The 24,952-nt window shown below is 50.6% G+C and overlaps 1 protein-coding gene across 5 annotated transcripts in view; it reads left to right on the top strand.

Annotated features, from left to right (window-relative positions):
- LOC127586071 (butyrophilin subfamily 1 member A1-like) overlaps positions 1 to 24,952 on the top strand; it is a 119,789-nt gene that overhangs the window by 88,455 nt on the left and 6,382 nt on the right. For 3 of the 5 annotated variants that reach the window (XM_052043868.1, XM_052043870.1, XM_052043869.1), the window contains exons 2-8: positions 13,185 to 13,285; positions 14,602 to 14,685; positions 16,345 to 16,692; positions 17,087 to 17,371; positions 18,380 to 18,508; positions 21,063 to 21,089; positions 23,427 to 23,453. In XM_052043868.1, the coding sequence (XP_051899828.1) occupies positions 14,631 to 14,685; positions 16,345 to 16,692; positions 17,087 to 17,371; positions 18,380 to 18,508; positions 21,063 to 21,089; positions 23,427 to 23,453 (871 nt within the window). In that variant the 5' untranslated portion in view covers positions 13,185 to 13,285; positions 14,602 to 14,630. Of the gene's footprint in view, positions 1 to 13,184; positions 13,286 to 13,308; positions 14,340 to 14,601; positions 14,686 to 16,344; positions 16,693 to 17,086; positions 17,372 to 18,379; positions 18,509 to 21,062; positions 21,090 to 23,426; positions 23,454 to 24,952 lie in introns of those variants that run through there. The other 2 variants (XM_052043873.1, XM_052043871.1) reach the window with 2 other exon arrangements.

Here is a 24,952-nt window from a genome sequence, read left to right as displayed (position 1 = left end):
TTATACCCTAGGTTGCTGCAGGAGTCAGTGCGTTTGGAGTCAATGTCAGTGGATAGGTTGTCTCCTGAGATGGAGACAGAGAGAACAAGAGAAGGGAGAGAGGTTTCGGAAATGGTCCATGAATTGGAGGGCAGGTTGAAGTTGGGTATTTGGTATTTTCAAGGAAGTGGAAGATGTGGAAACATTCTCCATAAAGTATTGGTTAAATAAAGGGACAAGGCCCCACTAGATGATTATAGGGAGCAGGGATAAAACAAAATTACCTCAAAGGTAATAATCTCAGGGTGAGCACCACTGCCGTGTGCTGGTCAGGAGTGAATTTGGAGGATTTATCGGATGACTAAATGACCAGCGGAATGGTGGTAAAGGGGTGGGATTCACATTCTTGTGACATTAAAATAAAATTAAAACTGGGATTAGTGTTGGATTAGTGTAAATGTGTAGTTGATGGTCGGCACGGACTCGATGGGCCAAAGGTCCTGTTTCCCGCTGTGTTTCTCCGTCTACGGGAACAATTGTGGGGGAGATGGGATCATTACAGGTTGGACAGGCTGCACGGGGGCAGAATTGGGAGCCATGGGGAGTGTTGCTCCTGCTGTTGGGGAGGGTTAAGATTGAAATGACAGAGTGAATTAACTCCCCCCCCTAGACTTTCCTGCTAGGACAGATTTTCAGCTGGACGCTGCCGCACTGCCTGTCCTTCGTAAAAAAAGTTCTTCCAGACCAACACCTTTGACCACAAGTCCATCAGGCAGTGGTCAGCACGGAACATCCTGCAGACACTGCAGGAGAAGAACTCAATGGATACTGTGGGGTGGTTCCCTGAGCAGACTGTCCAGACCATCTGGCAGAATGCCTCATCGCCAGAATTCACCAACAAGCGCCAAGATCTCGCTTGGCTGGTGGCGAAAGGGGCCCTCCCAGTCAGATCCTTCCTGCATAGTTGGAGCCTCACTCCCAGTGCACGCTGTCCCTGGGAGGACTGCGATGGGGACGAGACGGTTGCCCATCTCTTTGCAGGCTGTGGGTTTGTGAGGAGGGTGTGGCGAAAGATGCAGGGCTCCTTGTCATGGTTCATCCCCAGCAGCTGCGTAACAGAGGATTCTCTGATCTACGGGCTGTTCCCGGGGACACACACAGAGACGGACATCAACTTCTGCTGGAAGGTCATCAACTCAGTGAAAGACGCCCTTTGGTCTGCCTGAAACCTGTTGGGCTTCCAGCACAGCGAGATGTGCATAGGGGAATGCTGCCGGCTGGCACATTCCAGGCTGCAGGAGTATGTGCTGAGGGACGCACTGAAGCTGGGTGCAGCCAGCACAAGGGCTCGGTGGGGAAGGCCGACAGTTTAGGGTTCTTCTGCCACTGGAGAGGGAGGGGCGGGGTCAGGCGAGAAAGCCCCTTAAATATTGTAAATATGGGATTGGGGTAGCACCCCAGGGAGACACACGAGTGGCATCAGTGCTGTGTTTTTTATATAAAAAGGTAACACTAATGATTGATCCGTACACGAATGTAAAGGCTTGCACTGTTTTATTGTTGTATATGGTTTGTTTTTTATGACGAATACAGTTTATTTGGTTAAAAAAAGGTCCGTTTTCTCAGCCTGTTTTTCTCCCACAGAACTCACTTCATCCCATCTCGATTCTTCCCTTTCGCCCCTCGTCCAGTCTCTTCCCAATTACATCCGTGACCAGCTCATTGTCACCATGGTGTCCAATCCCTCTGTCCCTCCACCCCACACGATGATGGTGTGAGGGCACTCCACTTCTCCCTTGAACAGAGGCCCAACCACATCCCTTCCTCCTCAACACTTCATTGTTTGGTTTAACTTGTGCTATTGAACAAATTCCCTTTTAACTCCATTCACTTTCTGTAAATCAAAGTTGTAGCGATGGGAACTGTGTATCCCTTTGAGGGATACATGGAACAGTCCTTGTCTCAGTTCACTCGGACTCCCTCTCTCACCTCTTTTAGGGTACATTGACAACAGTATTCATCCCACACTCATTGAGTTACAGAGTCTTACAGCAGGGAAACAGGCCTTTCAGCCCAACTCGTCCATGCCGACTGTGCTGCCCAGTGAGCTAAGTCCCATCTGCCCTTATTTGGCCCACAGCACTCTAAACCTCTGCTGTCCATGTACTTATCTAGATGGCTTTTAATGTTACCATTTCCTCAACCACTGTTTCTTGCATCTCCTTCCAAATACGCACCCCCCTTTGTGTGAAGAAACTGCCCCTGATATCCCTTTTAAATCTCTTGTCTCTAATCTTAAAACTGTGCCCTCTTGTTTTTAGCACCCCCTCCCTGGGAAAAAGACGAATGTGCTTTCACCCTGTCTCTGCCCCTCATGATCTTAGCTACCTCTATCAGGCCACCTCTCAATCTCATACTTTCCAGGGAATAAAGCCGTAGTCTACGGAACCTCTCCTTGTACCTCAAGCCCTCAAATCCAGATAACATCCTGGTGAATTCCTTCTGCATTCTTAGTTTGATCAAATCTCTCCTGTAACAGGGTGACCTAAATTTACCCAGTACTCCAGGTGAGGCTTCACCAACAGTTTATGTAACCGCAACACAACTTCCCAACTCTTACACTCAGTGCCCCATCTGACGAAGGCCAGCGTGCCAAACGCCTTCACCAACCTACCTACCTGTGATGCAGTTTTCAGCAAACTGTGTACTTGCAATCCTAGGTCCCTCTGTTGCATTACACTCCCCAGGACCCCACCATTCACTGTACAAGTCCTACCCTGGTTTGATCTCCCAAAATACAATACCTCACATTTCTCTGGATGGAAAGCCATTCGACAATCCTCAGCTCACATACCCAGCTGATCGATCCCCCCATAACCTTCTACACTGTCCACAACACCACCTACTTCAGTATGGTCCACAAACGTAATAACCATGCCTCGTACACTCACACCCAAATCGTTTATATAAATTACAGACAACGAAGGTCCCAGCACTGACCCCTGTGGCACACCACTAGACACAGACCTCCAGTCCAGAACCTCACCTGTGGCCAGAGATGAAGTAAATATCTCTGCAGGACCCTCCGCAATTTGTTCTCTTCCTTCCCACAAGGTCTGAAAATGCAGCAGGTCAGGCCCTGGGGACTTCAATGTTCCATAATGATCCCTGATCCATTTGAATGTACTTTAAGGCCTCTAATTCCTCCTCCCTGCTAATTTGTCTGTGGTCCAAGACATCACCACTCAATTACCCCGTTTCTTTAGACTTTTGCCTCATTGCATAAACTTGAGAATGTCAGTAACTTTGCTGCGAGTTTCCACCCTGCGCTCACATTCACATGGTCCACCTCTGACTCTTCCCTGACTTGACACCACCAGCTCAGGAGACAGGTTAACGACCAATATCCACCTCAAGCCCACAGCCTCCCACAGCGATCCTGATTACACTTCCTTCCCCGTGCTTTCTCAGAGAGAACAAGCTGCAGCAGAATAACTGGACGTTTACAAGTGGCACCCCCCAACCCATTTCTCACAATCCCTCCTTCCATTATGCACAACACATCTGGAGATTCGAGCCGCTGAAAGGCTGTGGTGGCCCAGTACAGCCCAATCTCATCCCACCACCTCTGGGGACACAGGACTTCATCAGCAAAAGACTCTGGGGAAACAGCCCCAGACCCACAATGGGCAACAACTGACCATCATTTCTTCCAGGATCTCAAGCACTGGGTCAGGCCAATGAAAATTAGTATAACATTGGAGAAACACACTTGCAGGAGCAGTAAGGTGGCGAAATTCTGGGGGCAGCTGCCAGTCCTATGGCCAACTGTATTGTGGAGAACTGTGGCTGTCACGTGACCACACTGTCCCTCCCTGGTCGGATGTCAGCACTGCCCCTAACTAGTTGGAAGACACACCACTGTCAATCAAGGTTTGGCTCCACCCCACCCAAACAGTGCACACCTGATCATTGGTCACTTTCTACTTGGCCTCAGACCATTGGCCTGCTTGAACTACCTGGGCTGGACCCCCCCCCCCCCCAGCTCTCCAGCACTATAAAGAGTGCCGCATGTGCTTGGTTCTCTCTCTTTTGTCTCTGAGGGATGCCTGTTGGTAAGCTGTGTACCATTTGGTAGAGATAGGAGTGTCTGCTTCACTCCAGGCCGAGGAACCGTGACGGTGCTGGAGCAATTAGTCAATATCCCTGGTAGCGTAGAGCCATGCCTGCACTGAGTCAAGGGGTGGCGGGCAGTGTATCACTTTCCCTTGATTGTTTGTACCCAGTTAGTTGTGTGTGCGTATGTGTAACTCACCCTTGTTGCATTTTCCCCACGGTCACTATCATAAGTGTGTGTGCGCGGGTGTGTGTGTGCGCACATGTGTGCGTGCGGGTGTGTGTGCATGTGTGTGCAGGTGTGTGTGTTGCCCCCATTACCTTTTCCCCACATTTGTCTTTGTAAATAAAATTCTTCCTTGCCCGACCGTGTTCAGAGTCCTTTACTTTCAAGATCCTAGGAATCTGTTCCCTTCACTCACAACACCAACCCCCTGAGAGGGTAATTCCATCACACACCAGCAAAAAGGCCCCGCCATCACTCCACACAAATAGCTGCCCTCCATGGGGCTTCACCATGACGGAACCGGTGGGAGATAATGGTTGGGCCCCAGAAAGAGGTGCGGGGTCTGAGATAGGATCAGGGCAAAGATTGTGTTGGTGTGGGGGGCGCACTGGGCTCAGGATGGGACCAGTGATCCAGGGTGGGGTTGGTTCCACTGGTGGACGGGATCAGCGATCAGGTGGTGAGGGGAGTATTTCTGTGATCATTGACCATACGCAATTCATGGTGGGGACAGGTGGGTGTTTTTGCTTCGAGAGGTGACTGGCAGTGGGGTTGGAGGGGGGGAGGAGGTAGAAGGGAGCAGGGTGGCCACGTAAAGGGGCAGACAAGGGGTCCCTCAGACTCCTGGCAGCAGACTGGTTCCCACAGGACACAGAACAGTAGAGCACAGGAACAGGCCCTTCGGCCCACAATGTTGTGCCGAACAAATTTAATTAGTAATTAAACGCCCAACTGCACTAATTCCTGTGCCGACACGATGTCCATATCCTTCCACTCCCTGCACGTTCATGTGTCAATCTAAGAACCTCCTGAACACTTCTATCATATCTGCCTCCACCAGCACCCCAGGCAGCGCACTCCAGGCAGCCTCCACTCTCTGTGTAATAAACTACCCTGCACATCTCCTTAGAACTTACCCCCAACACCTTAAGTGCATGCCCTCTGGTATTAGCGATTTCAACCCTGGGATAAAGACACCGGCTGACTACTCTTTCTTTGCCTCTCAAAATCTTACAAACCTCTATCAAGTCTCCCCTCAGCCTCTGCCGCTCCAGAGAAATCAACCCAAGATTATCAAACCTCTCCTTATAGCTCTCACCCTCTAATCCAGGCAGCATCCTGGTGAACCTCTTCTGAAGTCTCTCCAAAGCCTCCACAGCCTTCCTATAATAGGGCGACCAGAACTGAATGCAATGCTCCAGATGCAGCCTAACCAGAGATCCTTCTGAAGTCGGCATCAACCCTCTGCTGGAGACACAAGAGACAGCAGATGCTGGAATCTGGAGCGACACTCAAACTGCTGGAGCAACTCAGCAGGTCGAGCAGCATCTGTGTGGAGAAAGACCTCAGGACCTGATTCAGGACCCCGACTTGAAACCTCAACAGTTCCTTTCCCTCCAGAGATGCTGCTCGATCCCCTGAGTTCCTCCAGCGAATTGTTTTTCACACCCTCTGATGGAGACCTGCCTTGGGATGATTGACCCACACCCCTCACGGGCTCTGCGGGAACACAGGATGTTCAAACATGCAGCGCACACCCACTGGACAGTTCCTACCATAGCGGGATCAGACAACTCGTCCTCAGTGTTCAGTGCCGGGGTTCCAGTGGGGATTTTAGGGGAACATTATATCAGACCAAATGGCTGGATTTACATGCATTTATTTTCACAATGTGACATTGAGGGCATTGTCTGCCCCGCAGACACTTGGTGACCCATCCCTCCCGGGCAGGTCCACTGCCAGGAGTCTGAGGCCCTCATTGTCTGCCCCTTGGCGGGGCCACCCTGCTCTGCTCCACCACCATCCCCCCTCCAACCCCACTGCCAGTCACCTCTCCATCCAACACCACCCACCTGCCCCCACCCTGGAATCCCGTGCAATCAATGTTCACCCAAATACTCCCCTCACCACCTGATCCCAAGTCCACCAGTGGAACCAACCCCACCCTGGATCACCAGTCCCATCCTGAGCCCAGTGCGCCCCCGTCTCCAACACAATCTTTGCCCTGATCCAATCTCAGACCCCGCACCACTTTCTGGGGCCCATCCATCATTTCCCACCGGTTCCATCATGGTGAAGCCCCGCGGAGGGCAGCTATTCATGTGGAGAGATGGCGGTGCCTTTTCTCTGGTGTGTGATGGAATTCCCCTCTCAGGGGTTGGGCCGTGGAACTGGCAGCTGCCCCCAGAGAAAGGGAAGGATCGGAGGTGGACCATGTGAAGGTTAGAACAGGGTAGAAAGTGGCAGCCAATTTCCTGACATTCCCAACTGCAGGAAGCAGCATCACTGCTGTTGTCAGTGCACCCTAGAAAGAGGTGAGAGAGGAAGTCCAAGCAGGACTGAGACAAGGACCGTTCCATTGATCCCACAAAGGGACACAGAGTGCCCATCGCTACAACTTTGATTTCCAGAAAGTGAATGGAGTTAAAAGAGAATTTGTTCAATAGCACAAGTTAAACCAAACAATAAAGTGTTGGGGAGGAAGGGAAGTGGTTGGGCCTCTGTTCAAGGAAGGAGTGGAGTGCCCTCACACCATCATAGTGTGGGGTGGAGGGACAGAGGGATTGGACACCATGGTGACAATGAGCTGGTCACGGATGTAATTGGGAAGGGACTGGACGAGGGGAGAAAGGGAAGAATCGAGATGGGATGAAGTGAGTTCTGTGGGAGAAGAACAGGCTGAAAAAACGGACCTCCCAGGAAAGTCTTGGGGAGGAGTGAATTCACTCTGTCATTTCCATTTCTCTTCACACTGCACTTGCACATGTAACTGTAGGAGACGCAACACCTGCCCTTTTACCCCTTCCCTTACCTTCACCCAGGGAGCCAAACAGCCCTTCCAGGTGCTGTAACACTCACTGTACGTCTGTGTGGCTGCTTCTAATTCAACAGGATCTAATTCAGATTATGTTTGGAGACACACGACATTATTTGGCTAAGGTATACAATGTTACACAGTTCTATAATAGTGACTCCAATATATTCACAGGTTGGGATGCTGTCAGTTCATGTCATTTTTATTATGATCACACAACTGGCCTCACGTATGTTCAATTACATCTATTCCACTGATCACAGATAGAAACAGAACAAATTCCCTTCAGAAAGGCAGACAGAGAATGCTGGAAACACTCGGCAGGTCAGGCAGCATCAGTGAGGAGAGAACATTTTGGGTCAAGACCCCTTCATCAGAAGGAGAACAGGAAGAAGACAAGTGTGTTTTGAGTTGCAGAGAGGGAGAGGGTGGGGAGAACAGAGGGAGTGTCTGTGACAGGCTGCACACCAAGTTGTCGACGGAACAATTACTTCAGAAACCGGCAGCTGGAAACAAAAGGAAAATGAAACAAGTTGAACCAGGATGGTCTTCAGCAGAAATCCTCATCAAACCTGCCGACACGGGCGGTGCTGTTGAGGTTCAGTGAACTGACCTGTACCTCGCAGCAGCTGCACAGCAGCTCTCACACACCTCCCCACACCTCCCACCACACCGTCCCCTCACCACTGAACATCAGGCCATTGGTTCCCAGTCACTGAGCTCATCCTCAGGAATTCTTCCCTCCACAGCCTCCAGCCTCATGGCCCCCACTCCTTCACCGCCCACTTCTACCTTCTCCCCAAGACCCACACACAGGACGGATTGCTTCAACCTGCTCTTGCCCCACTGAACTCATTTCTTCCGAACTCGACTCTTTCTCCCCTTGTTCTGTCCCTTCCCACTTACTCCTGAGGCACTTCTAATGCCCTGCCCCACCTCGACAGCTTCACGTCCTTTGATTCCAACTGACTCATCCTCACAATGGACGTCCCATCCCTCTGTAACTTCATCTCACGCCATGGTGGTCTGAGGCCCGTCACTTCTTCCTTGAACAGAACCACCACGTTCCTTCACCTGGATGAACTTGTTCTTGCATTCAGCAAGTTCTCCTTCAGCTCCAGTCACGTTCTCCAAGTCACTGGGAACTCACCAGTGCCCAGACCATCCCTGTCTCTTTGTGGGACATGTGGAACGGTCCTTGTTTCAGTGCTGTTCAGGCCCCTCTCTCACCCCTTTCTCCACTGGTTTGATGACTGGTGAAGCTGCCTGCACTCTGACAGAACTTGAACATTTCATCACCATTCCCACCGATTCCCACCCAGACAGTCAGTGATGAACAGTGGCAGCCGGATCACAGTGATCCGCTGAAATTTATCCCAATTGGAAAGAGAGAAAGGGGTAATGGTGGACCAGAGGAATGGAACTGCCGGGGAATGGGTTCGTCAAGTGCCGACATCACCCAGCAGGTGGCGGCCCTACACGCGCTTCTGGTGAAACGGGACAGAAATGCTTTTTCTCGGTGGATTCTGTCCGACCTGCTGATTTGTCTCCGTTTGAAACTTCCACTGTTTGCACCACTTTATTTCCATCAATTACAGAAGAACATGATAACACAAGGAGGCCATTCAGCACCTTGAGGCTGCACGTCCCGTCGACAAGACCAGGGCTGATCTCCTACGCCTCACCTTGCTGCCCTTCCCCACATCCCGCCGCGCCCCCAGTATCCAGAAGTCCATCGAATGCAGTCAGTGACCGAGCCTCCACTGCCCTCTTGGGAAGAAAATTTCATTGGTTCACCGCCTCTGATACATCCAATACATCTACGTTACATCATGTAATGTTAATTTAAGTTCATGTAATTTGTTTTTGTCATGGTTGCAATGTCCGGTGTTGCTGCTGGAAAAAACTAATATTCATGGCATTTATACCCGGGGTTTGTGTGTCATGACAATAAACTTGAACTTGTCTGTGAGCTGCAGCGAGGGGAAAGCACTCACGGACGGGACTGTCCTGGAACAATGGGGCAGCTCCGATCAAAGTGGTGAAACTGTCCCGCCCGCCACACTGAGCAGCACAGCGGTCAATGATTCACCCACCGCCTGAACACGGCCCGGGAGCACCTTCTTCTGGAAGGACAAGTGGGAGGGGCAACGTCTTCATGGGCTGAGTTGTGTCACCAAGAACGTGCTGGTCTGGTGTCTCACGGACTCCCCTGTGCAATAAGTGAAGGTCCCATCACCTCCGGCTCACTCTCACATGGAACCAACACACTCCGGTCACCAACGCACGTCCCCCAACCCCGGAATGTGGATGAGGCCAGGGAGGAATTCTGCTCCGACCTGGAGACAACCGTGTCCCACGTCCCCGATGCAGACACACTGATAAATCCAGAGGTCTTCAGTGCCGGGAGGGCGGGGCGGACCCATGGATTGGCGCTGGAGGACGGCCGCTCACTCGCTCCACAAGGTGGGCGGACACGTGGATTAACCGGAGCGGGATGTTTCCGTCCGTTACATCTGCTCTTTGGGTTCAGTGAGGTGAAGCTGCCTCCCCGCAGCAGGATACCCAGGCCGGAGATGGGACAGTCGTTGCCCCCCAACCATATCGATGTCCCGTGGGACCCCCATCACCACCACTGCCGACAGTCGCTGAGGCGCAGTGAGCACCGCTGCTGCAGGAACAGGACGTCGGCCTTGACCCTGGTGTGGTGTCCCAAGGTGGCAACACATGACGCAGGGCTGCTCACACCGCACACGGTGACTGATGTCAGGTTTACACCCGCAGTTTTGTGGATTTAAGGTCCATAGTCACATAACCACAGTCGGTCGCTGTGTGCCCAAGGCCGGTGTGAACTGCAGCGCTGGTTCTGGGCTGAGCTCCAGGCTCGGGTCTCCCCAGGGGTGGTTCCCCCTGTGGTGAAGCGGGCGGTGTTGCTGACGGGGGACCAGCCTGGTTCTCCCTCATTGTCCTCACCTCCACCTGCTTCTGGTGTGTGTTGGTCTCTCGGTATCCCGGTGCTGGGGTGCGTCGGGTGCAGGACGTCTCCCGGTCCCCCTGTCCCGGGACTGTTGGGCGCCGCACTGCTCCCGGTCTCCCGGAGCTGAGGGGCACTGGGCTGATTCCTCCCCCCGCCGGTTCCTGGCTCGGTCTTCCTCCTTTCCCTCCCTTCCGTTATGACCCTTTCTCCGCCCGCGGCGTCGACCTGTCGCTGAGGCTTCATCCTCGGACGGGGAGAGGCCGCTGACATCCGTGCGGGACATCTCTCACTTTCCCCGCTGCTCTCGCTGTTGTCGGAGCTCCCTTGGCTTTTGGAAGGAACTTTCTGCGCTGCCTTCCTCTTGCCCACCTCCCATTTCCCTGCTTGTTCCTCTGCGGCCTCCTCTTCCGCCGACTCCGTCTCCTGGGGAAGAGGCCGGGGGTCGACAGCTGGGCCTTGGCAGCTTGAGGTGGGGGTCTTCCCTTCCTGGGCCTGGGCTCGTTCTGTGCTGGGGTGTCGGTGGGGGAGGGGAGGTGTTGCCCTTCCTCAGGGGTTGTTGCCAGCTTCCCTCTTGTTGCCCGTGGTGAGTGCAGGTGCGTCTGGGACAGGCCCTGTACAGGAGGCCTGTTCCCCACACAGGGTCCAGCACTCGGTCTCCGTGCGGTCCCTGGTCTGGTGACCTTCCTGTCTGCAGTTTTCACTGATGAGGCCGTTGCACTGGGACGCCCCGTGTCCAGGTTTGCTCCGGTTACCGCACACCCTGGGCTATCCTGCAGACACCGTGTAACCGGGATTTCTCCGACTGTGGACACGGAGGCGGGTGGACACCGGCTTCCTTCTCATCGACTCTCAGCCGGACCTTGACCCGGCGCTTGCTCGTCCCCTTCCTGAAGTGGCCGCTGACAGCCCCCGACCTAAACGTCATCGAACATCTGTGGATAGACCTCAAGAGAGCAGTGAATGCAAGACGGCCCAAGAATCTCACAGAACTAGAAGCCTTTTGCAAGGAAGAATGGGTGAAAATCCCCCAAACAAGAATTGAAACACTCTTAGCTGGCTGCAGAAAGCGTTTACAAGCTGTGATACTTGCTAAAGGGGGTGTTACTAAGTACTGACCATGCAGGGTGCCCAAACTTTTGCTTAGGGCCTTTTCCTTTTATTGTTATTTTGAAACTGTAAAAGAATGAAATAAAAAGTATTCTTGCTTAAAATATTAAAGAAATGTGTCATCTTTAACTTTATGCCTTTTGGAAATCAGGTCATCTTTTACTCACTTAGCTATTCACAGTAACAGAAATTTTGACCAGGGATGCCCAAACATTTGCATGCCACTGTATCTGGACAGGAAGATTAGCACATCCACCCTGGGGACACGGGGGTTGAACATGTGCCCCGACAGTGTCACCAACTCCGTGTCCTCCTGCTGGACTCACACCCACGGCTGTGGCGAAGGAGCAGGTTGTAGCTGCTGAATGAGGCGTTCGACCGCTCCCTGATCACCACCGAGATCCAGCTCTCCGGCAGGGAATGGGTCCAACTCACGGGCTGAGGGACGGACAAAGGGCCGCGAAGTCTCAGCACTGAACCTCCGGCTGGAAAACTCAACGGATCCCCGTCCTGGGAGATCGGCCTCAGTGATCAGCGTCTTTCCCCTGCCCGGTGAGTAGCCTTGCCTTTACTTCCTTCCTCCCCTCCCCTTTACTTCCCTCCCCTCCCCCAGACTCCTAGACACTGAACACTCAGTCCATGTACATAGCAGGACCGGGACAACATTGAGGCGGGGGCTGGGCACTGGCAGGTAACACTTCTGCCACACAAGGGCCAGGCAGTGGGCATCGCCAACAACTGACTGTCAACCTTTGCTGAGCAACCATCCGTCCTCCACCATCAACACACCGGTGGGTCACCGGTGATCTCAACCGAACGGGACTGCCACATAATATACTGTGGCTGCAGGACCAGGTCAGAGACCGGGTGTCCTGTGGCAAGTGACCCACCTGCCGACTGCCCACAGCTGTCCCCCCACCGACAGATCTCCAGCTCCAACAACATTCCCTAAACTCACTGCCGTCCAGGACAAGCCAGCATTTCCCATCCGCTGCCGCTCCCCACACCTCCGCTCCCTCCAACACTGGTTGACCGAGGCTGAAATCTGGGCCTATCACAGAATACACTGCAGCACTGCACAGAGTCAGAGGGAGATACAGCAGGGGAACAGGCCCTTCGGCCCACCGAGTCCGTGCTAACCATTTTCACACTGACCCATTTTATTGCACTCAGGCTTCTTCCACAGGACCTCCTGAACGTGTGACCTCCACTCAGAGAAAGGACAAAGGCCGAGCCCTCCCAGTGTACCCGTGTCTGTGAGGAAGGCCTCAGACTTGGCCTGGTGATTTTCGAGGTTCACAATTTAACCCTCAACCGGCCAATGAGGAGATTATCTGATTCGCCCGATTGCATTGGTGTTTGTGGGATCTTGCTGTGCAGAATCTTTTCGTCCTATTTCCACCTTCCAACATCGCGTGCACTTCACCTGCTGGAGCCACTGTGGGACGTCCTGGGGCTGTGTGAGGCGTTATATAAATGTAACCAGTTCTGATGCACGGTCTCGCCCCGAAACATCAACGATTTCTTTCCCCCCACAGATGCTGCGCGACCCGCTGAGTTCCTCCGGCAGTTTGTGTTTCGCTCCAGATTCCAGCATCAGATGTCTCTTGTGTCTCCGGAATAAACATCTCCGTGTCTCCCCACCCGCTGATGGGTTCGGTGCCCACAGGGACCGAGGGTGGGGCTGATTCGCTCCGCCTCTGAATTTGAGCAGAGCGAATGTCAGTCAAAAGTTTTCCAACAATTCTGGCCGGAACTCAGTGATCGCGGATACAGCCCGTCCTTCCCAATCCCTGCACGGTTTCACTCTCTCCGGCCCGCCCATTTATTGCAGCCATTTTGCGGAAACAATTATTTTTCTCTCCCCAAGACGCTGCCGTTCCCCCTCCCGTGGGGTGTCCCCCTACCCCACACTGAAGAAAGTCTCTCTGAGGCCGTTTATCTCACGTTGTTGCTGGGCGCAGGTTACAAACCCCCCACGGGGAGCGGGGACAGAGTGCGGGCGCCGAGTTCTGCTTGAGGAGGGTCTCGGCCGGAGGGGAAGCGGCTGCTCCAGGGCTGATCAGTTGAGTGGGCTCAGGAACATTTCACCGCACGGGAGCCGCTGGGACCAAGCGGTCACTTTCCTATTTCCCAGCGGGAGTCAGTGGAAGGGAAACCCGCTGCCCCGGGCCGGCCCACGGTCCCCGAGGGCGTCTCCGGCGGAGGCTTCGCTTCGTTCCCGGAGCCGGAGCGGCGAGTCTGTCCGCTCAGGGGACTGGGGAGAGCGGGAGCTCCTGCAGGTCAGGGAGGCGGCAGTCGGTGTCTCCTCGGGGAAACTGGTCGGGTCCTGGGGTTTGTTTCTTCCCAGCGGCAACTTTCAGTCTGGGACGGGCGGGAATTGGCTGAGAGGCGGTCGATTGGAAGGTGGGAAACTCCCTGTTCCCTGCGCTGAAACTCTCGGTCACTGGGCGGGTGGGGATTCCCGGGCCCTGAACGTGGGGACAGGCTGCACAGAGTTTGTCGGAGGAACGGAACTGAAAATATATTGAAAATAAACACTGCCGGTGTTGGAATTCTGAAATGAAACCAGAAAATGCTGGGAAGTTCTGATGAAGGGTCTTCGACCTCAAACGTGAACAGTTTCTCTCCCCACAGATGCTGCCTGATCTGCTGAGTGTTTCCAGCATTTTCTGGTTTAACTTTAATGGGATAACCGGCTCTTTCTCGGGTCGGCAGCCTGTGAGCCCTGGGATACGGCAGATATCAGTGCTTGAGTCCCGACTGTTGAAAACGTATATCCACGATTTGTCTGAGGGATCCACAATTCAGACTTCTCGTTGTGAAATTCCTGGTGCCTGGAAGCATTTAATTTTTTCTTGGCCTCTGCGACTTCTGAAAGGCATCGATATCCACTTCATAATGAGATTACAGGCTGCACTTTTACTTAATTGAACAGGATACCGTCATGTGATTTATTTCCGATCCGACTGTAAATGTGCCCCGTGCCTTGACTTAGCACAACGGTCATTTCACAGCGCTGTCCCCGGGAATCCTGGCTCCCTCCTCATCGGTGTTTCTCTGCAGGAGCTGTGGAAAAGGGCTTGCTGCTTAACGTTCTGACGCTACTGAAACTAATGGTAAACTGCATTACGTTAGAACGTTTGCCAAAGTAACATTCAAAGCGTGTAGAATAAATTCCAGTAAAAAAAAAGTCATCCCTGAAATTATGCGGCAGGACATTGTTGTGTGAGATTTCACTCGGTTGTATTTTGCTCATGTTGTTCACTGGTTTATCATGAGCGGATGTACCAGTTAAATTGAGAGACGATAGATTCTCTGGAAAGGGCTAATAATTTTGGCGATGCTCCTTTTATAAAATACAAGGCATTCTCTTTCCAGGTGGAAACAGTCAATGATTTCTGCCTGTGATGAAGGGAAGATGCTTCAGTTTTGTGTGTCTGCTGGTCCACGCTGTGATGATGGGTGAGCAATGGAATCGTCAGTTCAAGTATCACCCACACCTTGTCCTGAAGTTTATGCAACTCGACCTAATCTCTGGGATGAGTTTATACTGGCAGGAACAGACACAGTCAGTGATTGCCTGGGTCAGAGATTGTGGGTTCAAGTCCCCTGCTGAGCTGTGAGCACACAGATTTAGGCTACTGCTCCAATCCAGGTCTGAGAGGATGCTGCTCTGTTGGAGGTGCTGTTTTTCAGGTGCGATGATGAACTGCTGTCCTGAAGAGAACTTCCCCTCATCCACCCAGTTTTGGGCCCAAATACAGTCATTTTCTCCCTGATGAAACCCACCTTTCCTCTTCCTACCTTCCTCACTCTGCTCTCTCTGTGAAATGTCCCTGTGCACCGTGACACAGTTTCCATGGCATTCAGCAGCCTCTCACTGCACAGCTCCATGTGTTACTGCAGAAGGCAGTGGACACATCAGACCCGAACTTTCTCTCCACAGACGCTGATCGACTTGCTGTTACTTCTGGCATTTCCTGTTGTTTCACATTTCCACCGTTTGTGGTTTTCATTCTTCTCATCACCAGCACATCTCCATCACATAAAGTGTGGGGACAGTCCCACTGCCTTCCCTGGACTCCTAATTCCCCACTTGTGTCCGAAATATCAAAACTTTCAACCCACTGAGTCTACGTTCTGATCAGGATCACTCAGTTCCTAAATAATCCTGTGTTAGCTTCCTGTTAATGAATACAAATAACTTCTTTCTGTTCCACGGAAGACTAATCTGACTGTGTACACAAGTGTGTCTGCCACTTTGTATGAAGTAATAGTCACACAAATGACCAGCGAATCTGTTCCCGCTATTTTGAGGGAGGAATGTTGGCCGGGAACCTGGGGGAATTCTCCCTCATTAAATAATGTCCTGAGCTGTTTCACATCCACCAGAAGAGATGGATTGTCTGGGCCTTCAGAGTAACATGAACAAGACCCCACCTCCAACAGTACAGCACCCACTCCGCCCTGCACTGAAGTGTCAGCTCGTATTGTGTGCTCAGCTACTGAAGTGAGGCTCAAATGAAACAAACATCAGTTTTCATTGGGTTTGAAAATCCATGAAAAGAACTGGTGAATCCAGAGAGGTTCCTTGTTCAGTGTTTGTCGCTGCACTGAAACCGTAAATAGCCTAGGAAACGGTGTTTAAATAATTTCCACACTTATTCACAAGATGTGGGCATCACTGGCAATGCCAGCATTTATTTCCCATCCCCATTTGCCCCTGAAGTTGTTTGGTGGGTGATGTCGGAGGGCAGTTCAGTGTGCAACATTGCTGTGTGTCTGTGGGTCACAGGGAGCCACAGACAGGGTGAGGGCAGCAGATTTCCTTTCCAAAAGGACATTGGTGAACCAGATGGGTTCCTCAGTGTGGGGGAGAGTGAAGTCAGAATGTCCTGTTGTAGCCCCAACATATTTACTGAGGAAAAAAGGATCTAACACAAGAAGATATGACAGCAGGTTTCATTTGTGCTGCCTCTTTTCCTCAACGACTGTGAATAACTTCTATGATCAATGATATTTGGAAGAGCTAACAAGAGAATCACATTTGTTTCCTTTCAACCATCTGCATGAAAGTTCTTACAACAAGAATTCTGAAGTATAAACATTATATTTTACCAGAGGAGTTCGGTGTGTTTGTACCAGGCTATCCCATTGCGGTCACGGTGGGTGAAGATGTGGTATTAGAGTGCCAACTAGTACCAGTTACGTCACTGGACCATCTGGAGGTTCGATGGTTTACATCGAGCCCGGCTTCACCAGTACACTTATATACCGGCGGACAGGATCGACCTGATGTGCAGGACAAGGCTTATCAAGGGAGGACAAAACTTTTTCAGGAAGAGTTTCACCGTGGAAATGCCTCACTTAAACTGAAGAGGACAAAGTTATCAGATGAAGGGAGCTACACGTGTTCCATCAAATCCAGCACGTTCCATGAGCAGGCGGTGCTCAGACTACAAGTTGAAGGTGAGTCCCTCTGGTAACTGCTGTGAGTCTGAGGCACAATGTTCACAGCAGTTTTTAAATCGGGAATGTCAGTCAACAGGCTCTGTGATTGGAAAGTGGAACCACAAGGGACTTACTGGAAAATCCAGGGGATTTGCTGACAATTCAAACGGCAGCCTCGGCACAGGCTGGAAAACTTCCTGGCCCGGAGCGGAATGGCAGCGGTGATGGTGGGTAATGGGGTGGTGCCCGGGACCCAACCAATGATTTGTCCCTGGATCCTCCCCTGCAGGGTTCTGTCAGTCATTCAGCCCAAGCTGTCCTGTGCTGCCCATAGACCTGGCACACGGAGAGCCCTTTCCTCACGTGTTCCGCCATTTCATCCTTGTGTTCACTAATTAAATCCCAATTGCAGGATTCGGACTCCGGCCCCGGATTCACCTGGAGGAAAACAACAAGCACGGAGTTCGTGTGGTGTGTAAATCCGATGGGTGGTATCCTGAGCCACAGATACGGTGGGTGGATGGGAGTGGACAAGACGTAACAGCACTGTCTGACACACGATTCACAGAGGGGTCTAGAAGTCTCATCACTGTCCAGAGTCACATCGATGTCACAAGCGATTCCGTGAACAGGTTTTCGTGTTTCATCCACAGTCAGTCATTGAGAGAAATACGAGAGGCCCATCTCCAGATATCAGGTACGTGGGAGCCCGGGAATCATTCCATGAAAGAACAAGTACAATTAATCTTCTCTCCTGAAAGCACCAGCTCTGGAAGTGGACCCATGAGCAGGAGAATAGGGTTGTACAGCACGGAAAGAGGTCCTTCGGCCCACTGAGTCTGCACTGACCATCAGGCAGCCATTTACACTGATCCCATTTCACACTCTCTTCCGTCCCATCAATTCCCCTCCCAGATACACCCACTCACCCACACACGGGGGCCAATTAACAGTGGCCAAGTAACACACTGACCTGCACATCTTTGGGATTAGTGGAGGTCAGGATTGAACCCATGTCGCTGGAGCTGGGAGACGTCAGCTCCACCAGCTGCTCCACCGTTCTCACCCCAAGGGGCAGCTTTTCATGTCTGAGCCTGGAGCGTTTCCCAGTTCAGCGGGTTGGGGGAGGGCACACCAGTCCCGTGTCCTCATCTCCAGATTCCAACCCTCGTCACTGGGTAGTGTTGGGACAAGGAGTTCTGGGTGTTGGGCTTTGTCATGACTGCAGAAGGGATCTGAGTGTTACTGTAAGGCACAGATGTTCTGTTTAATGTCAGCTCCTGACAGCAGCTGAGATCCTAGTGAATGTCTGTCTTAACCTGGACACAGTCCCCAGGGTCCGTGTCGGGGGGACACGGAATACTTTTGTCTTCACCATCCTGGTGCAGCAACAAAGACTGTGCCCGTGGAATTCTTTTGCTGGGATGGGGTTTGGGGGAGTTTTTCTGATATTCTCCCATTTCACCAAAGTACATCCTCTCCATCACTGAGCCTTCACCAGGGTAGGTGGGACTGGGAAGCTGAGAGAACCCAACAGAACTGAACCCAGCTGTATCTCACACCCCAATGCATGACAACAAAAGCTTCCGGTTGCTGGAAACGAGCCTTTATGTTAACAGCGCAGTATGTTTTTGGATGTTTCTAATGTCCCAGGAGGTATGAGCCCTTGTAAATCTGGTACTAGTTCTGTATATTTCCCTTCCAGATGATTTCTTCCATAAAGTCAATGAGTTCAACATCTGGCTGGTGATTTTCTGGGTGTTTGCCGGCCTTGTGTTTACAGCTGCTGCGTTTGATGTAATGATCCACAGAAAAGAAGATAAAATGATTAAAGGTAAGAGCACAGTGCACATTGCTACATTCTTGGATCGGAAAGGCCCATGAAACCTTCCCTGGATGGCATTAGATGGACAGCACAGTAAAGGCCATTCAGACAAACCACTCAACCATTTATGCTCCATTCAAGTCTTCTCCAGCCCTTCCTCACTGAAATCTATCAGCAGAACTCTCTGTCCCTTTCTCCTTCAAACATTTTCCTTCAGCCTATTATTCACCTCATCTGTTGCATAAAGTTTGGAAGTTCCCCATTCTCAACACTCATTGGGTAAAGAAATCTCCTCTGAATTCCTATTGTATTTCTTGGTGACTGTCTTACATTGATGGCCTATAGTTATGCTCTTCCCCAGAAGTGGAACCATTCTCTTTGGATCCACCCTGTTAAAACTTTCCATAATTTTCAAAACCGCTATTAAGATATCTTTATTGGTCACATGTACATTGAAACACACAGTGAAATGCATCCTTTTGCGTAGAGTGTTCTGAGGGCAGCCCGCAAGTGTCGCCACACTTCCGGTGCCAACATAGCATGCCCACAACTTCCTAACCCGTTTGTATTTGGAATGTGGGAGGAAACTGGAGAACCAGGAGGAAACCTACGCAGACACAGGGAGAGCATACAAACTCCTTATAGGCAGCGGCTGGAATTGAACCCTGGTTGCTGGCTCTGTAATATCATTATGCTAACCACTACACTACCGTGCCTGCCCCTTTACATCATCCCTCTGCCACTTTTCTCAAAGAAAGACCCAGTCTGTTCCCTGATACATCCACCCTCACATTTCTGGTATCATCCTGTAAACCTTCTCCCTCCCACAAGCTCTTCATTGCTTCTGTGCCCTCTATATAATGTGGTAATCAGAATGGTACACAGAGCTCCAAGTCTAGTCTAAACATTCAATCCCAGTTCACCATTATTTCTCTTCTTCTCAAATCTATCCCTCCGGAAATAAGCCCTCATGCATAGTTTTTTTGTGGGCTTGTTAGCTATTGCTGTGCTTTTAAATACCAGTGGACTTGTGCAATGAGACTGTTTATTCCTCCACCCCAGCGAGACAAGTGATTATAATTTGTATGGAAACTGAAAATGAAATTAGTGGTTAAATTGACAATGTCTTACAGATGGAACGTAACAAGGTGGCAAGGAATTGGAACACTGTTTCAGTGTGTTCAGGAATGAGTTTACAACCTGTACTTCAATAAGGAAAGAAGCTTTACTTGACCCAGGGACTAGGAGGGGAACAGGAAGAGGGCGACCTAAAAGCCAGGAGGGAATTGCAAAACACTGAGGACAGCAGACTAAGAAAATAATGGAAAGCTGCAACTGGCAAATGTGTTTGTGTATTTGCCAGTATATTGCGGGCTTGTATATTTTCCATTGCAAAGAAACTGGTAAATGAGAATATTGGGCAGTGCTTGGAAAGCCTTAAATTGGAGGAATAAGCTTACTGAGTTTACCAAACGCCAGTGGGGAAGAAGTTGAAACCCACAAGTAGATGAAAAGTTTGACTCACTGAACTCAACTTTTGAAGTGCAGTGACTGCTCTCATTTAGGAACAGAGGCTCATTTGTGCACCAGAAACATCACTGATTTGTCATTTCATTTTAGAACTGTTGATTGATGTATATTGGCAGGGATGACCTTATTGGAAATGCTACCAGAGACCTTTTCTGTCATCTGAGAGGGTTGGTTTACTTTTGGACTAGGTACCTCTGACAAGGTAGCACTGCTTCAGAACCGCACTGGATTTTTGTTGCTAAAGCTCAACATTGAGATTGAGGAGAGAGGGGAGAATCCACACTGAGATTATTGAAAGACTGCTACAGAACAATTGCGCACACACAAAGCTACCCCATAATCTACTGTCACTGTCATTGTCACTGCCTGTGATTCCGCTTCTCATTGAAACCCAAGGTTGACAAGTTCTAGTTCCTAAGCGTGCACCAGAACTATTATCCTATCACTGCCTGGGCTTCCCCAGTATGTTGTTACAGGCAACACCATTAGTTGAACGGATTAGTTGAACATAAGCTGGAATGAGCACCTTGTGTGTGTCTGGGCAGCACCCTTCAAGAGCATCAGAGAGGATGTGGGGAGATTTACCAGCCTGTTGTCAGTGCTGTGGAACTTTAGCTGGGGGAAGAGGTTTGGGCTGGTGTCATTGGAACAGAGGATCTACTTCCCTGAGTAGTCAGGTGAATAACCTGGTAATACTGATTTAAAGCAATTTTCAGAAAGATTAGAAGAGACCTGAGGAAAATGGTCTTCACCCAAACTATATTTAAAGTCTGGAACTCAAATGCCTCGAATAAAAGCCCTTGGCACATTTAGGAAATGGTTGTTGTACCCTGGCCTTGGGTAGCTTGGAAGTGGGATGAGTCTCGGTCAGTCTCCTCAGTCTGGAGTGGATGTGGTGTCAGAGTGCCCTCCTTCACTGCCGTCAGTGTCTGTGGATCCAGTGGGCACCATGTGAATTGTGCTCTGTTTGTGCACAGTGTGGAACCAGCTGCAGGTCTCACTCACTGACACGTTCCTGCTTCTTGTCTTTCAGAACTCCAGCTGTTTTGTGCTTTGGAAGGTAAGATTTCTGACTCCAGCCGTCAAGGACGGAGTGACTGAGTTTCATTACCTGAGACCTTTCTGGCTCCGTGACCCTGTTCCCACTAATCTGCTGACCTTCAAATTTCCCTTCCCAGTCCCATGTCCCGCGTCGGCTGACATCGTTACAGTTCCCTCTCCTCCAGCTCTGTCACCTCTCCTTCAAATCTGCGGACATCACCCTCTCCATAACAAAGAAACCCTTGACCCCTCCACCTCCCTTTCCCTTCTTGTTCTGCACACAGTGCCACACCAAGTGAACCACCGACTCCCAGCACTAGTGACCCAGGTTTTCTCCTGATCTCGGGTGCTGTCTGTATGGAGTTTGCACGTCCTCCCTGTGACCGTGTGGCTTTCCTCCAGGTTCTCCGGTTTCCTCCCACATCACAAAGATGTGCTGGTTGGAAGATTACTTGACCGGTTTATCTGCCCAACCAGAGCAGGGGCTCTCTTGCAGCGGTCACTCCTCTCGCCCCCAGAAGGTTCCTCTCCTGTTCCCGGGAGTTTGTTCTCAGTTCCTAATTTCTCTCCAACGCACTGCCCCTCGGCATCATCACCCACTCACCAGGCCTGTTTCCAGAGTCCACTGACAACCCCCTCTGCACCTCACCACCACCTCTCACCAGCCCTGTGTCTCTGGAGCTCACTGCCTGACCCACATTGACTGCTGGATGCGCAGAGTTTTCTCCGGCTTAATATTGGGAAGACCAAAGACACGATGTTCAGTCACTGCCCCAAACTCCCCTCCCCAGTCACCACCACCATCCGTCTCCCTGTCACCTGTGTGAGTCTGAACCAGACTGAGCGCCACCTTGGGCCACGTTTGACCCCGAGAGGAGTTTCCAACCACGTTTCTGTGCTGTGACCAGGACTGGCCTTTCCCACCTCCGTAATGTTGCTTGTCTCTGCCTCTCCCTCAGCTCATCGGGTGGTGATACCCTCCTCTCTGCTGCTGTCACCTCAAGGATTCTCCCTTCCATTACACACCGAGCCGATGTCCCCTTCTCTCTGTAAACTTCAGCTCATCCAAAACTCTTTCAAAATCCCGATCACATCAGCACTGTGCTCACTGACATCAGTTTGTCTCCTCATTTCAACAAGCTACAAATTTGCACTTTGAAGCTTTTAATCCCCTCTGTGGCATCCCCTCCCTTTCTCTGTCATCTCCCTCTGCTCTCCAGCCTTGGGAGATTTCTGTGGGTTCCACGTTACAATCTCTTGAACATCCCAAAGTTAATCACTCCACGGTTGCTCGCTCTGTGTTCAGTGGCTGTGGGCGTGAGCTCTGGAACTCCTTCGCTAAACCTCTGTCTCTCTGCTTCCTCCTTTAAGATGCCCATGAAATGACCTCCTCTGATCAAGTGTTTGGTCAGCTGTGTAATAACTCATTCAGTGGCTCAGTGACCAGCCCTGTTTGATTTGGTTTCCGATGTTAAAGGTGCCTTCAATAAATTGTTGCACCTGATTGGGTTCTGAGGTAAAATTCAACATTTCCATCTTGTTTTCCAAAGAAACAAACTCCAGGATTCAGCGTAATTTGACCGTGAAAGGTTCTGTGTCAGTGAAATTTGCACATTTCCACCCCAATCACACCACAACTCATAATTGCGGAGTATTTATCCATGTGCTCCCTTTCCTGAACCCTTCATTTTTGTTTCAAAGATGGGGAGTCTTTTTCCGATTGGTTGTGCCCTTCTCCCCCCACCACTCTCTGAGTAAAAAAACTAACCCCTTTCCCTGTTGGCCTGTTCCTTTGGAACTTCGTATAGCCTGGAATGTTGAACACCCAATCCTGGTCACCCTGGATCCAGGCCGTTAGATCATACTGATATGTCTGTGCTGTCAACTCATCTGTCTGACCGCAAGTGCTTTGTTCATTCAAATAAAATCTGTTAAGTTTTCTTTTAGTTTTTACTAACCCTGGATTTGCTCTGTGCTGCATACAGATCCTCCCCCAGTTACAAACAGTTTGCAACTTGGAAATGCAGCCACCCAGCAACATATAAAACTTGAGCCAACCAAGGGCAACATGCAGTTAAACCAGACTGTTTAATTCCACCATTCAGATCTTGCCACAGACTGACTTCCCAGATGGCAGAAGATGCCTGTAGCCCCGCAGCAGCTGACAAATCCATCCCACCGGCCAGTCAAACACAGTGAGGCCTATGGTTCCTATGTATGGGCTGCACATAAGTCAGCCGTTCATAACCTGGGGAGCACCTGTCCTTTTATTTACATTTTATGCCCAGCCTGTCACAGTATTTTTATCCGAGTGTCAGTCATCAGTGAAATTGTGAAATATTTCTGTTTTGTGCAGGTCACAATGATGTGGAAATAGATTATGGTAAGTACAGGCTGTTCCACGATTCAATGAAACTGTCTGCTCATTCATAATGAACACTGAAGCACAGTCCCTGAATGGGTTAATGTTGGTTCAGGAATAGCTCATCTGGTGCATCCTTTGAACAAACATTTTTGTTCAGATGGAGTTGCTCCATTCCAGCTGTTTCACTCTGCGAGGTGTTTTTCACACAAACGTAAACGTCACCACATCCATGTGTGCACTTTGAGACAATGGCGTCTGTATTGTGTGAAGTTCTTGTGTGTTTGGATACACAGTCACATTGTTAAAGCTGTGGGATGAGTGAGTGCTGAATCCGGGATTCTGCCGATCATTTCAAGAGGTTGAGGCCAGTTGTTGGGCTTGGGTTCTGGGCATGAGTTGGGTGTTGGACTGGGACAGAAAACCCGACACATTTCAGCTTGGGTCAGTGGTGGACTGCTGACCTGGGAGGGTCAGTTACAGCTGAATAACCAACAGAACTGGCCCTGAAGGACCTGATATTTTCCCAGTTCCTTCAAGTGAACATCACATGTTGTGACCGGGAAATGTCTGTTCTTGTCAGAGGCTCAGAACAGACATTTCCCAGTCACAACATGTGATGTTCACTTGAAGGAATGTGTCCTCAGAACAACAAGAACAGTTGCAGCCCGTGTGCTCCCTCAGGTGACCTCTTCCCATGCGTACAGAGGGAGGTGTCAAACTCAGACACTGGAATGTTGGCCATCTCTCCGATGCTGGTGAGAAGGTTTATCCAGTAACTGCCCTGTTACTGAGACACGGGTTTCCCTGGAGCAACACAGAATCATAAAAATTAATGAACATTTACCAGACAGGAGGTCATTCAGCCCATCATTGGAATTGGTTTATTATTGTCACTTGTACTGAGGTACAGTGAAAAACCTGTCTTGCATACCATTCATACAGGTCAATTCATTACACAGTGCAGTTACATTGAGTTAGTGCAGAGTGCATTGAGGTAGTACAAGTTAAAAGAATAACAGAGAACAGAGTAAAGTGTCAAAGCTACAGGGAAGTACATTGCAGGTAGACAATAAGGTGCAAGATCACAACAAGGTAGATTGTGAGGTCAGGAGTCCATCTCATCGTATAAGGGAACCGTTCAATAGTGTTATCACAGTGGGATAGAAGTTGTGCTTGAGTCTGGTGGTATGTGCCCTCAGGCTCCTGTATCTGCCTGATGGGAGAGGGGAGCAGAGAGAATGACCCGGGTGGGTGGGGTCTTTTATTAGGTTGGCTGCTTAACCAAGGCAGCGAGATGTATAGATCGAGTTCATTGGAGGGGAGGTTGGTTTCCGTGACGTGCTGGGCTATGTCTTCATCTCTCTGCAGTTTCTTGTGGTCCTGGGCAGAGCAGTTGCCGTACCAATTGGTGATGCATCCAGATAGGATGCTTTCTATGGTGCATCGGTAAAAGTTGGTGAGTGTCAAAAGGGACAGGCCAAATTTCTTTAGCCTCCTTAGGAAGTAGAGACGCTGGT

This window comes from Pristis pectinata, chromosome 34, assembly GCF_009764475.1.
Source record: "Pristis pectinata isolate sPriPec2 chromosome 34, sPriPec2.1.pri, whole genome shotgun sequence".
Lineage (NCBI taxonomy): Eukaryota > Metazoa > Chordata > Chondrichthyes > Rhinopristiformes > Pristidae > Pristis > Pristis pectinata.
Note: the sequence above shows the minus strand (reverse complement) of the source record. Positions and strands in the feature narration are given on the sequence as shown.